The following is a 15111-nucleotide window of genomic DNA, read 5'->3' on the forward strand; positions in this document are numbered from 1 at the left end:
CATGAATTTATTTCTTGAACAGAAGAATGATACGTGATCAACATGTTAGACACATAAAACTTGAACAGCCCCCTTTTTTCCTGAAGGTGGCACTACTGCAATTAGTAGCCTTTAGTAACTCCTCATGATTAACTTTTATTATGGTATCTAAGATAATGTATGTGTACAGTTTTACTTGCAAGATAATGTTCATTACTCAGATGTTAGTTATTATTTTCACATTGATGCAAACAACTTTTAATAAACCAAAGAATTCTAGATTATTTTCTCTTAGGTGTCCCAACATCTTCTTAAAAGCTTTATTTGTTCCCCACGGCAACTACATTGCATCTGGGGTCAACTTTGAAAGCTCTTCCCTCTGCTTCCGGGTCAAAGGAAGGTCATCAGCACATTGACAAAGATGAATGCAGCGCTGGTAAGAGAGAGAAATACCATCATTATTTATTTACAGACCAGACCAACAAATAAACTTGTACATGCATATATAAATTCCATCAAAACTTAAACTAACCTGTTTCAGGCTTCCTTTTCCAGTACACAGCAAGTAGACAGCCAGTACTGGTACCGCCAGGCTGGACGACAGCATCATTATCCATCCCAGCACATTCACCCACACCGGGTATGTGTAGGTTCGGTTAAATGTCAGGGGCTTGTAATTGGCCAAGGCGCCAATTAAGGATACCTGGGGAAAGAAGGACATTATGGAATAATTTAAATTAACACATAAATTCAGCACTCTTAAGACAGATGCACCACATGTTGGAATACAGTAAAGTCCATGCACAGCTGTTGCACAGCACATGCACAGCACAGGAATCTGTAAGATAATTAATACGTTTTTGTGACAGGTAACCAAATTGGTAGAGAAAGGACAAAATTGCAGACACCATGTATGGTTTGGGAAAGTATAATAGAAAATAAGTGTGCTTAAAGTATGACATGCCTCTTGGCTCTTTTGCTCAAGCCAGCAGCAAAAGGTGTCCACAACAGGACCAATAAAGCTGGCTCATTGTAATTTTCTGATGTAAAATCTGATTTCTTATTAGTAATTATGGTCATTATCAATGATCATTATCCATGTCAACAGAGACTAGCTAAAAATCAGCCAATAAGCACAGCATCATACTGATATATTTTTAACTGAATTAATTAGAATCACTATGGGTCATACACGTGTGGAATCCTGTTTAAAAACTGTCAGAACCACTAATGAGAAACTGAAGAAGCGGCTGGGTCTCACTCCTGTCATGTCTTCAATTGCATCACACATGCGCTCCGCTCCTGGAAGATGGAAAGGCACGTTTTCTATCTGGCGTAACTAGAGTAGTATAGTACTTTATTCATGTGTCACATTTAAATGTTTCAGATCATCAAAAGTGGGAATTTTGAACAACAAAATTGTTGTACTTCATGGTCATGCCACAGTATCTTAATAGGATTCAGGTCAGAACTTCGATTAGGCCACTCCAAAGTTTTCATTCTGTTTTTCTTCAGCCAGTCAGAGGTGAACTTGCTGGTGTGTTTTGGATCGTTGTCATGTTGCAGAATCCACGTTGGTTTCAGTTTGAGGTCATGGACAGATAGAGGGACATTCTCCTTCATGGTGTTTTGTTAAACTGCAGAAATCCTAATTCCATTAATCACAGCAAGTCTTTCAGGCCATGAAGCAGCAAAACAGCCTCTGACCATAAAACTATCACCACCACCATATTTTACTGTTGGTATGATGTTCTTTTTCTGAAATGCAGTGATTCTTTTTGCTCAGCAGTGCTTTTCGTCTTGGCTCCCCATCCCTTTCTCTTGTCATGAACTCTGCCCCGATCGACAGGTAACTCCTGGGAAAGTTCACCACTGTTACATGTTTTCACTAATTGTGGTTCGCTGGGAGTCCCAAAGGTTTAGAAACGGCTTCATAACCTTTTCCAGACTGATAGAGCTCAATTACTTTCTTTCTCATTTGTTCCTAATTTTCTTTGGATCTCAGCATGATGTCTGGTTTTTGAGGATATTTTGGTCTACATCACTTTGTCAGGCAGGTCTTATTTACATGATTCATTTATTGAGCTGTGACAGTAATCTTTGACTAGTATACATTAAAGGCCAAAAGTTTGGACACACCTTCTCATTCAATGTGTTGTCTTTATTTTCATGACCTTTTGCATTGTTAGATTCTCACTGAAGGCATCAAAACTATGAATGAACACATGTGGAGTTATGTACTTAACAAAAAGTGGAGATCTAGCCTCCACAGTCACCGGACCTGAACCCAATCCAGATGGTTTGGGGTGAGCTGGACAGCAGAGTGAAGGCAAAGTGCTAAACACCTCTGGGAACTCCAAGACTGTTGGAAAACCACTTCAGGTGACGACTTCTTGAAGCTAATCGAGAGAATGCCAAGTGTGTGCAAAGCAGTAATCACAGCATGCCTTCAGTGAGAATCTACCAACGTAAATGTTCATGTAAATAAAGAAAACACCTTGAAATAGAAGGTGTGTCCAAACTTTTGGCCTGTACTGTATATTATTTTTTGATGATCTGAAACATTTAAACAACATAAAACCATTAATTAAACAGAGAAGGCACACCACTGCATTTACAGCATAAGGACGTTCTTTGATTTTACTGCAATTATTTATTATTTACCAAATATCCAGCCCATTGTGAGACACTGAAGACTAGAGAGGAAGAGTTTGGAAGATGCATTCATGCCATAGTAATCAAAGACCTGCAGGACATAAATCCCACCCTACAGGGAAAAGGCTTATTTATAGACAAGCAATTATAGACACAAATCATACAAATGACTACAATCAGATTAACTTTATATTTGGTGCTCTGATCAACTCTGTAATCATTAGGATACTTATGCTAAAGCAGAAGAGGCTGAAGACCAGCAGTAAAAGTTCTCTTCGTCCAGGTCTGCGCAGCACAGTGGGAGCCAGGTCAATCACTGGCATTATCACCCCCTCCATCATAACAAACTAGAGTTTATGCATCCAACAGTTAATATCTGTTTGTTTGTTTGTTAGTGTGTGTATTTATGTGTGTGTGTATGTGTGTACACATTTTGATGCCACCTGTGAATCCAGGCCAAGCAATATAATCATGATGAAGAAGCATATCGCCCACAGCTGGGGTAAAGGCATCATGGCCACTGCCTGAGGGTACGCAATGAATGCCAGACCAGGACCTGTAAGAAGAAAAAAGTTATTCATGTAGCCACAAGCATAATTTATTTTGAACTATATTGATTACTCGTATTGTTTGTTTTATATAGATACTCCCAAGCCATTATAAGTACAGTACCTGACTCTGCAACTTCTGCAATGCCAACATTGTATTCATTAGCCATGAAGCCCAGCACTGAAAATACTGCAAATCCAGCCACCAAACTGGTACCAGCGTTCAACAAACAGAGCCAGAAACAGTTCCTGCCAGAGAGGTTTGAATTTAGGATGCTAATTTGGGGATATTAAAGGGGTGTGGTTTGATTTAAGATTTTTGGGGACTGACGGGTTCTAAATCATACCTGTAGCAGTTGTTGTTGTATGGATTGTAACTCCCCAGTGAAATCAACACTCCTCCACCCACACCAAAAGAAAAGAAGACCTGAGTTACAGCCTCCATCCACACCTGCATGAAAACACACAAACCTATTATATGATTTCATTTTATTATCAAAAAAAGAATTTTAAAAACTGGGTATAGTGAAGGCAAACTCCACCCACTAAAGGTCCAAGCAATGATTCAAACTAACAACCATGGGGTTGCATTTTATGTTGGAAAAGTTCTGGTTTGAATGCTTTAAAACTGACAAACTCATACAGGCTGTTCAAAGTAACCTGGGGATCTAGAAGTGGGGTGAGTTCAGGCTTCAGATAGTACACAATCCCCTGCAGGGCACCAGGTAGAGTCAACCCTCTGATCAGCAACACCAGCAGCATCACGTATGGGAAAGTGGCTGTAAAATACACCACCTGAAAATAGAGATCCAGCATTTTAGGGTTAATCTGGAATTCACTGTGTTGCACCCCAGACTCTCTAACAGCCTCCAGGCTTATACTGGATCTACTCATTTTAACTAAAGATTTGTGAGATGGGCACGTCTGATTTCCACTCAGCCAAAGAGGCAAACGTTTCCACACATTTTGTAATATAACTGTGTCACGGCTCGGACCGTGGATGATGTGCCAGGCTGTAGTTCCATGGATTCCATGTGGTTGCCCCTGTCACATTGGTAGGTTGGTAGGTCGGTAGGAGAGTGAGGCGCAGAGTACTTGATTATAAATACAAACAAAAGCGGCACAAGGGCTAAAACAAAGGAAACAAAGGATAAACAATTACAGACCCAAAGGCATGTGGCAATAAGGCCAGGAACATAAACTGGAACAAACCTAAGGTGAGTTATGTGCATGTCCACATCATTGTCGCATCCCATACTGGGTGCTGCTTCATGGTTCTTATGGAGCTGGGATGGATCAGGACTCCATAATCATGTGCAGGAGCACCCGTTGTGCTAAACCCTTAGCCCATGGGCGTCACAGCCCCTGATTATCTGACTGTCTGCACCTGTTGTTGTGTCGGGTTATTGAATGTTTGTCAATGTATTGTGTGTCTTTCTTACAAGTTAATCCCCATCTTGTGAATTCATGCTTTCCTGTCTGCTTTCATTGTGAAAGTTTCTTCCTGTCTGCATCGACCCTGTCTCACTCTGTCTACATGCTCAAAATTAAAATTCTTGTAGTCATTGAAAGTTTACTGTTTCTAGTTTACTATTGTTTCATTTTTACATTTGAATCCTAAACACCAACCTTTCCTGTAGACTTCACACCTTTCCAAATGCAAAGTAACAAATGACCCACATGGCAATGGCGCAGAGGAGGATCTCCCACCGAACACTGCCCAGCTCCTCAATACCACCTGAGATCGCCAGCTCACGCCGTCTGGAGATACGTTGTTTGTTAGAATATCTGGAATTCTGTTTGCATTCTCAGTGTCCTTAAAGCTTTCTTCTGTGTTTGATTTTATAAACTTACTCCCAGAATTCAATTGCTGGGGAGGTCGAGTTGGTGTTTATAGTCTGGTTATATTTGTTCAGTGCGTTAAAGTCCTCACAAGTTTCTGCAGGAAGTGAAATATATTTTAGTTCATTATTCTTAATTTCTTGAAGCTGTTGCACTACTGTTATGCTGCTGTTGTTACCCATGCCAAGGTGTAGTCAGTGTTCATACCTGTGTTCCAGGTGTGGCCACAGCTGGCCCAGGGCAGTTTGGCATAGAAAGAGAAGCACAGGTACAGAAGTGCCCAGGCAAGGATGATGACGTAAGCCATGCAGCTATAGACACTCATTATTGTACCTGTGTAGCCAATCCCTTTGAGACAAACAGTACATTTATTGTCTCTAAAGAATATTAGGCTATCTTCTTCAAATCTCCATTCAAAAACATTTTTACAACACCCATATAACCTAACAGCAATAATACCACAAGCACAGAAACCTTCACTGTGTTCATATATTAAATTTACCTACCTTGTATGTGGACAGCAAGGAAAAAATTTCATTGTACAGAAAATTTTAATTTCTTCCATACACATGATATTAACTACTATGAATCCTTGAATATATTGACCTGAACAGATGAGAAATTTTCTTCCCCACTCACCCTGAGCAATTGGGCACAACTTATCCCAGCAGGTGATGCTTGCTTGCTGTGTGTACTGACCCATCGCACTCTCCAGAAGAAACAGGGGGATCCTACAGGTCACCACAACCACCACGTAGGGCACCAAGAAAGCACCTTGAAAATAAAATTCAGTACAAAGTAATATACGTTTTAACAAAATGTTTCTTATGTTGTTCGTTCGTGTGTACATAAGGTTAGAGTTGTGGTTATGAAACATGATATTTAAATGTTCATACATTACTGCATCGTAAACCATACAGTCCTTGTGGTATAGACTACAGTAACAAAATTAGTGTAAAATAAAGAAATTCAATATATCTCAGTGTATCTTGTACATAACTTACCTCCACCATTTCTGTAGCAGAGATATGGGAATCTCCAAACATTTTGTATAATTGTGAAAAAAATCGAAATGTAGTTCAGTTTCAATTTTATTTGTCATATGCAAGTTAACACAGGGAAAAACATTACAGTAAAATGCAAGTCACTGCTAAAAACTGCTAAAAGTTTTAAGTTTACAAGGTAGAAAGAAAATAAATTGGCAATATCAAATTTGTCACTTCGCAAGAAGTCATAAGTTCTAAGTTTACAAGAAAATATATGAGATGTGAGATATGAAGAAGTAAGACAGTAACAATTTTCATGTGGGAGGGTAGAACAGGCAGATGAGGCAAACTGACAATACTGAGCAGCAAGTACAATGACAGTTATAGCACGTAGAGTGTAGATGCGTGTTCCAGTCAGTATTTAAGTGTGTGCACGTACAGTTTGTGTGTGAGTAACACAATGTGGGTGTAATGTTGGTGTTCAGGTGTTGCTGTGGAAAAGTTGAATAAAATGAGGGTAAAAACTGTTCTTAAGTCCTATAGTCCAAGCAGCTAGATTCAGTTCTTAAACGGTTAAATCCTAATCAATTTCAGTCATTACGACTTTAATTTGTATAAAATTGAAGGTGAAGAAAACCTCAATAAACCAAAATGCGTCTGACTAGTTCCATGCAGCAGCACAGCTCTACATTGGTTTTGAATCACATGATCACTTTGTGTGGAAGCTACTGAAAAAAAGAGTAGTAACTGGCTGCCAAAAGGAACTAAAAGTCTAAAGTACAGTTCAAGGATACAGAAAAAAATTAATTCTTGGACTCCTCAAATTTACACATAAAGAACACTAGATTAATAAAAATTAAAAGCAATTTTTAAAAATATTAATATAAAATATGGTTAGGTATTAGGTAAAACAGAAGTCTTTGTGGAGGGTTGTGCTTAGTGAATATCTGAATATCTGTTGAATTTTCAACATGAAACTACTGTAACTTCACAGCGTCTGAGTTCTACTTTCAGTCAGATTGTCTCTTCCCTGTCTGTGTTCTCCCTGTCTCTAGGTCAGCGTGGGCTCTTCTGTTTTAGGGTTCAGCTCATGTCTTAGTTTGGTCCCCTGTTCTCTGTCTGTGTTCGTGTCATGACACTCATCATCATCAGCCTGGCTTCATGGTAGAACTAGACCACCGCTGAAGCTTATCTGTGTTTGTTGTCTATCTTTCTGCAATTTATTTGTTTAATTTTTATTTATTATTAAATCATCTGTTTAATTATATGGTCTCGCACTGGGTTTGCCAGCCTTTTTCCCTTATTTCCTTTTAGAGTATGTTCTCGGCCCTTAAAACCTCTGAAAACGGCCCTTAAAACCTCATCACAACCACCATAAAGAGCACAAGAAATGTCTGTTTATTTGTCGTACAAACAATATTATGTATTTGTACTAAAGCAGTGTGAAGCACTGTGTACCATCCTGAATTGTGTTTGAATTTATTCAAAGAAACAAGCACACATGGAAATTACAGTAAGACAGGTTCATATTTGTCAGTCTAAATGTGCTGACTAATCTGAACACAAAATGATTTTCTGCTTTTTCTAACTGTATGAACATATTGATGACTGTAAGTTCTTGCTTTTAATTTTTATTAATCTAGTGTTCTTTATGTGTAAATTTGAGGAGTCCAAGAATTAATTTTTTTCTGTATCCTTGAACTGTACTTTAGACTTTTAGTTCCTTTTGGCAGCCAGTTACTACTGTTATATAAAATAGCAGTAATACAGGAATTGTTTAAATTACAGTCTCTTGCTTTGTAAAGAGTTGTTCTTTTGGAACCTTCACCGTTCTTGCAGCAGAGGAAGGGGAACTTCTACACATTTCTCGCCCAACTATGTTTCCATTCTCAGTCACTGATCTCTGTTTTGCTGTTTCATGGCCTGAAAGATCGTGGACGGGCGCGATGGGCGGAGCCCAACTCGCGTCTCCCGTGCTCTCGTCGTCGTCATCGTCCATGTCGTCCCAGTCCACGGGGAGCCTGGCCAGCAGAGCGCAGAGTTCCTGGCTCGACATGCCGAAGATCGTGGGGTTCGCGTCCTCTGCGCTCGCTGCCCACGTCACTTCCTCGCTGCTGCCCACGCCATCGTCTTCGATCTGCCCCCTCACCCGTGGCTCCCCGTGGACTGGGACGACATGGACGATGACGACGACAAGAGCACGGGAGACGCGAGTTGGGCTCCGCCCATCGCGCCCGTCCACGATCGTCACGAGGTCCGTGGGGATCCACGTCACTTCCAGGGGTGTAAGCGGCAACAACGGCGGCGTCCCTCCAGCGTGGAGGTGGGCAGGCCTCCAGCCCCAATGGCCAGAGTACTGCCCATGGGAGCTTATCGCGCCATAGGTCCAGGATGTCCGCAGGGTGGACGACCCTCGGAGTCACCGGTGGGAGGACACGGATGACGAAAGCGATGATGACCTGGATTTTCGGTGGGTGGTCGTTGCCGGGATGGCTCCGGCCAGTGTGCGCGTCCGAGATCATCGCCGCGTCCGTGATGACCCACGTGACTTCCGGGGGTAAGAGGTTGACACGGACGACGACCAGGATGACGCCGTTTCGGCGGTCGGTGCCGGGATGGCTCCGCCCATCGCGCCCATCCAGGATCGTCACGAGGGCCGTGGAAACCCACGTCCCTCCCAGCAGTGTGAGGAAAGCTGGTGGAAGAGGGCGACGGGAGGTCGCCAGCCAGCAACTGCGCTGCCGGGACTGCCTCGCAGGGAATCCTCCATTCCTGCTCCAGTCGCCGACCCGCCTTCCCTCTGCCCGGACGTTCCCCAGCGAAATGGCAGCGCAGCACCAGCGTCCACACCTGCTGGAGAAGACGTCCGCCCCCCTCCACACCACACACCTACCACCATCTCCAGCGACGTGCCCAGCCCCGTGTGGGACAGCCCAAGTGTCCCGGGACCCTTCAGTGGGGCAGCAGACACTGATAAGACCACCACCATCCTTGCGTGTCTGCTTGGATCAGCATGGGGCTGGAGCACAGCCCTCTGGCAGCAGGGAGAGACAGACAGGAGTTTTCGGGACTTTCAGCAGAGGCTGAGGGCGGAGTTTAATCGGCCAGAGCCTGAGCCAGGGATCGAACTCTGCCCCTCCACCACATCCAGCGCCAGTCAGGATCCGGGGCAAGAAGACCCAGCACTGGTGGGCGACGAGAAGGTCGCACCTCTCGAGATCCTGGCTGTGCCCCCTGAGGAGGTCCCGGAGACCCCAGAGAGGGAGCCAGGCGACCCTCTCTTCTCTCTGTCTTTGTCTTTGTGTGTGTGCATGGCATTAGTGTCCGTATGTCGCCCCCATTTCCCCTCTTTGTGTCCACCAGATGGTCTGGCAATGCCCCCACCTTGGCACCAGGGGCGTGCAGTGAGAGGGGCTGCACGTGCCGAGAAGGCATCAGCCTGGGGTGCCTGGAACGGTCGCCGGAGGCTCTGGAACAATCTCCCTGCGCAGTGCAGGGGGTGACACAAGACGTGTCAGAGGGGACGTGCGGAGACAGGGCCCGCACGTACCCGGATGGATCGGCCCTGATTTTTCTGTGCAGGTCCGAGGGTCCAGGGCAGCCATGTGGGACCACACCGGGGAGCCAGCCTGAGGGTCCGGGGCCGCCACGCGAGACCACGCCGGGGAGCCAGGCCGAGGGTCCGGGGCCGCCATGCGAGACCACGCCGGGGAGCCAGGCCGAGGGTCCGGGGCCGCCACGCGAGACCACGCCGGGGAGCCAGGCCGAGGGTCCGGGGCCGCCACGCGAGACCACGCCGGGGAGCCAGGCCGAGGGTCCGGGGCCGCCACGCGAGACCACGCCGGGGAGCCAGGCCGAGGGTCCGGAGCCAGCCCGGGTCCTCCAAGGGGAGGATACAGCAGGGCAGGAGCCCTGTGGTTGCCGCCGTCTGCCCCGCCGCCTCCACTGCTGGGGCTCCGAGGACGTAGCCCTTGGAGGGGGGGGCTCTGTCAGGATTGCCTGCAGCTGGGCTCCACACCTGACTCCAATCCTGACGCCCCATAAATGCCAGAGACTTCCACCCGTTCGAGATCTCCGGCATTTTCGTGGACTCTCTGCACGAACTTGACCTGGTTTAGTTTCATATGTGTTTTGAGTTCTGGCAATCGGCACACGCCCTGCGGGTTTGTTTGTGGTGTTCCCCTTTATTTCCCCTTTTTGGCCACCGCGCCATTGTTTCTTTGTATTTATTGTGTTATAATAAATCCCCTTCCCAGCATGTCAGACCTCTGCGCTTCCTTCCCTCGTAAGTCCGTAGTCGTGACACCATGGGGTTTGTGAGATCTGCATTTTATGTCGGAAAAGTTCTGGTTTGAATCCTTTGAAACTGACAACTCATACAGGCTGTTCAAAGTAACCTGAGGATCTAGAAGCGGGGTGAGGTCAGGCTTCAGATAGTACACAATCCCCTGCAGGGCACCAGGTAGAGTCAACCCTCTGATCAGCAACACCAGCAGCATCATGTATGGGGAAAGTGGCTGTAAAATACACCACCTGAAAATAGAGATCCAGCATTTTAGGGTTAATCGGGATTTCACAGTCTGAAAGTTGAGTCTTAGCAACTGGACTTCTTTCTTTAATTTCTTTAATGTTTCATTCTGCATCCACAGAACTTTGTCAATCTGAGGGAAGTTGGCTTGTGACCACAAATGTATCCTCCAGGTTGGTTTCACCTCACTCCTGCCTTGAATAGGCTTGTTAAGTGAAACAAAGGCAGGGGGAGGGGGTGTGGGTAGATGTGACAGCTCCACCCTGGCAGCTCCTCCTGCCCCCATTTTATGGGTCATTAAATGTGGCCAACCTGGTGGATGTGGTAGTTGGGCCAGATATTTGGGGGATGGATGAAAGGGCAACACAAGCCAACTTCCCTCAGACTGACAAAGTTCCGTGGATGCAGAATCAAACGTTAAAGAAATAAAAGAAAGAAGTCCAGTTGCCATGACTCAACTTTCAGACAAATTCACCTGGATGACTGAAAATCTTCACAGTCGGGATTTCACTGTGTTGTACCCCAGACCCTCTAACAGCCTCCAGGCTTAAATTGGATCTTTTCCTTTTCATTTCATTGGCGAACAGAGAAAATCTCTGTCTGAATTATATGTGTACATTTTCATGTGGTGTACCTGAGGTGCAGTGGCACTGAAAGAAAAAAAAGGGTAAAGTAGGATGTGTACAAATAGTATCAACTTACACTTTTCTGGCCCAAACATTTTTCACTATAAAATTGACCTGGGAACTTTGCTCATATGCACATAGATTTATGATGAATATGGACATTTCACTGTTAAATAAATAGCATTGCAGCCTGCGTGTCATGATCCGGACCGGCAGGGGTTGACCGGACCGGAGTTTCATGTTTGTCTTGTGTAATGTTCCCTGATTGTGTTCACTTGTTGTCTATTTATATAATTGTATAAAACTCCTGTTCGTGTCTGTTCGCCGTCGGGTCATTGTGCGTGTTAATGTTCCCTTGTCTTGTGTAGTTTGTATTAAACCCCTGTCCTGTGATCGTGCGAATGCGTCCTCCTTCACCGCCATGTCCAGCCCACCCGTGACAGAATGACCCGACCATGTGGACGCAGCCGATCTACGCCCCGCTGAGATCCAGGAAACCGTGGATGGTCGGGAGGACGTCTGCTCCATAGTTCCATGTTCAAGGTTCCATGTATGGACGTCCCCCGACGCCGCCGTCTCGTCCAGATTCCAGCGACGCACCTCCGGTAATCGCCAGTTCCCCGCCATGATCCATGTCATGTTTTTAATCAGTTCCCAAGTGTACCGGCGAATCCGTGCGATAAAACTATCCTGTTCGTGTCTGTTCACCGTCGTGTCATTGTGCGTGTTAATGTTCCCTTGTCTTGTGAAGTCTGTATTAAACCCCTGTCCTGTGATCGTGCGAATGCGTCCTCCTTCACCGCCATGTCCAGCCCACCCGTGACACTGCGGTATTTAAAGTGGAACAAACATAAGGAGCTGCAAATAATGAGCTGTCTTTATGTACTCTATCACACCCATATATGCAGGAAGTGAGCAGAAGTCCTTGGTATGGCTGCTTCCAAATAAAGCATATTTCATTCATTCATAATATTGTCAATCCAAGTTCAATATGTCACAATTAATTTTTCCTAGGTTGTGTGAAATTGCAGAATAAATATGAACCAAATCTGCGCACTAAAGTGTCTATTCCTTTACATTGGGACGATCCTTGGGTTGCAGGATGGGTTTCGATACCGAAGGAAGATGGACAAGAAAAGGTCAAAGCCCCGTATATGCTTATCTAGACAATTCAGTGTGGTTCCAACAACAGGTTTTACAATAAAATATGTAAATACATTATTTGTAATGTGTTTTATGTTTCTCTGTGCGTGTGTGTGTTTGGGGGTGGGGGGGTGGGGGGTTGTTCGCCCAGGGCACCAAACAGGTTAGGACCGCCCTTGCATCTTGTGAATGTCATGCGTTTCCGCCCTTCCTTCCTGCCTGCATAAAACCTGTCTCACTCTCTGTCTAATTCTACATGCTCAAAATAAAAAAATAGAAATGATAAAAAATAAATTCTTGTAGTCATTGAAAGTTTACTATTGTTTAATTTTTACATTTGAATCCTAAACACCAACCTTTCCTGTAGACTTCACACCTTTCCAAATGCAGAAGTAACAAATGACCCACATGGCAATGGCGCAGAGGAGGATCTCCCACCGAACACTGCCCAGCTCCGTCTGGAGATACGTTGTTGTTAGAATATCTGGAATTCTGTTGCATTCTCAGTGTTATAAAAGCTTCCTTCTGTGTTTGACTTTAAAAACTTACTCCCAGAATTCAGTTGCTGGGGAGGTCGAGTTGGTGTTTATAGTCTGGTTATATTTGTTCAGTGTGTCGAAGTCCTCACAACTTTCTACAGGAAGTGAAATATATTTTAGTTCATTATTCTTAATTTCTTGAAGCTGTTGCACTACTGTTATGCTGCTGTTGTTACACATGGCAAGATGTAGTCAGTGTTCGTACCTGTGTTCCAGGTGTGGCCACAGCTGGCCCAGGGCAGTTTGGCGTAGAAGAAGAGAAGCACAGGTACAGAAGATGCCCAGGCAAGGATGATGACGTAAGCCATGCAGCTATAGACCCTCATTATTATACCCGTGTAGCCGATTCCTTAGAGACAAACAGTATTTTATTTTTTCTCATGAACATTAGACTTCGAATCTCCACCAAAACCTTTTTCTGTATAACCTAACGGCAATAATACCACAAGCACAGAAACCTTCACTGTGCCTTATATATTAAACTTTACCTAACTTGTACATGGACAGCAAAGAAAGAATTTTCATTTTACAGAGAAATTTAATTTCTTCCATACACATGACAATAACTACTATGAATCCTTGAATAAATTGACCTGAACAGATGAGAAAGTTTCTTCCCCACTCACCCTGAGCAATTGGGCACTTCTCCCAAGCAGGTGATGCTTGCTTGCTGTGTGTACTGACCCATCGCACTCTCCAGAAGAAACAGGGGGATCCCACAGGTCACCACAACCACCACGTAGGGCACCAAGAAAGCACCTTGAAATGAAATTTCAGTACAAGGTCATTTAAGTTTTAACATCTCCAAACATTTTTCTAATCCAAACTATGTTCCCTGCGACAACCAGGAGCAATTCTATATTGCTATTCCATTGCCCTCTTTCCTTAATTTTCTTTCTCCTACCCTCAACCTCTTCACAGTTCACAAGTTCCATCTTCTTTAGTCTGGTCTGATTAAAGCTTCCTGTCCCTGATCTCAATGCTTTGCCAGTCAGAAATTATTTAAATCTACTTGTGTTCCAGGTGTGATCACAGCTTGCCCAGGGCAGTTTGACATGGAAGGAGAACAAAGGCGTCTGTTATATTAATGTAATAATTTAATTGCAATATCAATGAACTGAATTCATTTCTCTGAAACTGTGTTTGAGTCTCACTCTTGTTTACTGCTACATGCTCACAATGAAAACTGAAAGTTTGTTGTTGCTTCCTTTTTACATGTAAAATGTTGGTATCTACAGACCTGCGCTTTAGGGTCATATTGCTCAGTTATGTTTTACCTAGATGTTGTCCTGGTGTCTGTCTGTGTGTGTGTATTTCTTTTTTGACATTGAGAAAGCAAACAATATAATGTGGAACTTTGTAAATCATCTCAGGCCAAGTGTACAGATGGTTCAGGGATTTTTGGCAGGTAAGAACACTTCAAATTAGAGTAGGGAAGAGATATTCGCAGAAATACTTTTTTGAAATTGCAATGCCTCAAGGCTGTACAGAGAGTCCTTTATTACTTTCTACAATGATAAATTATGTTTTTGGTGATGTTGAGAATGGGGTGGGGTTTTCGCTGTTTGCAGATGTTCACAATCTGGAAAATAGGAAGGAACATTATGAAAATAGAAGATACAAAGTGAGGTGATAAATTTTCTGTGACAAAACAAAGGTAAACTTTTTCAAAGATTTTGCAATCAAGACTTCAAAATCAAACGTTTCAATTAAATGTTTTGGGGAACGTGGTTAGATGAAAAATTACATGGGTGAATTAAAAAAGTTTTGGATAAATGTAAAAAAAAAGTTTGAAATGGTTTGAATAGTTCAGTTTCAGTTTTATTTGTCATATGCAAGTTAACGCAGGGAAAAACATTACAGTAAAATTTGTATGATGAGAAATGCAAGTCACTGTTAAAAACAATGCTAAAAAACAGACAGTTTGGCAATATCAAATTTGTCACTTTACAAGAAGTCACAAGTTATACGTCTACAAGAGAAGGGTGATATATGAAGGAGTAAAAAAGTAACAATTTTCATGTGGGAGGGTAGAACAGCCAGATGAGGCAAACTGACAATACTGAGCAATGAGTACAATGACAGTTATAGCACGTAGAGTGTAGATGCATGTTCCAGTCAGTATTTAAGTGTGTGCACGTACAGTTTGTGAGTGAGTAACACAATGTGGGTGTAATGTTGGTGTTCAGGTGTTGCTGTTGAGGAGTCGAATGGCCTGATGGTAAAAACTGTTCTTAAGTCCTGTAGTCCAAGCAGCTAGACTCA

General features: G+C 43.8%; 1 protein-coding gene and 1 pseudogene across 1 annotated transcript; both read right to left on the reverse strand.

Moving 5' to 3' along the window:
* Positions 1-110: 110 nt before the first annotated feature.
* LOC114801995 (sodium- and chloride-dependent GABA transporter 2-like) lies at positions 111-2814 on the reverse strand. The gene is made up of 4 exons (XM_029000570.1): positions 2644-2814; positions 1241-1281; positions 512-682; positions 111-412 (listed from the first exon to the last, which is right to left on the reverse strand). The coding sequence occupies exons 1-4, from the start codon at positions 2705-2707 to the stop codon at positions 320-322; spliced, it is 369 nt and encodes a 122-aa protein (XP_028856403.1). The 5' UTR covers positions 2708-2814; the 3' UTR covers positions 111-319.
* LOC114801994 (sodium- and chloride-dependent GABA transporter 2-like) lies at positions 2800-12672 on the reverse strand (annotated as a pseudogene).
* Positions 12673-15111: the final 2439 nt, after the last annotated feature.

This window comes from Denticeps clupeoides, chromosome 13, assembly GCF_900700375.1.
Source record: "Denticeps clupeoides chromosome 13, fDenClu1.1, whole genome shotgun sequence".
Classification (NCBI taxonomy): domain Eukaryota; kingdom Metazoa; phylum Chordata; class Actinopteri; order Clupeiformes; family Denticipitidae; genus Denticeps; species Denticeps clupeoides.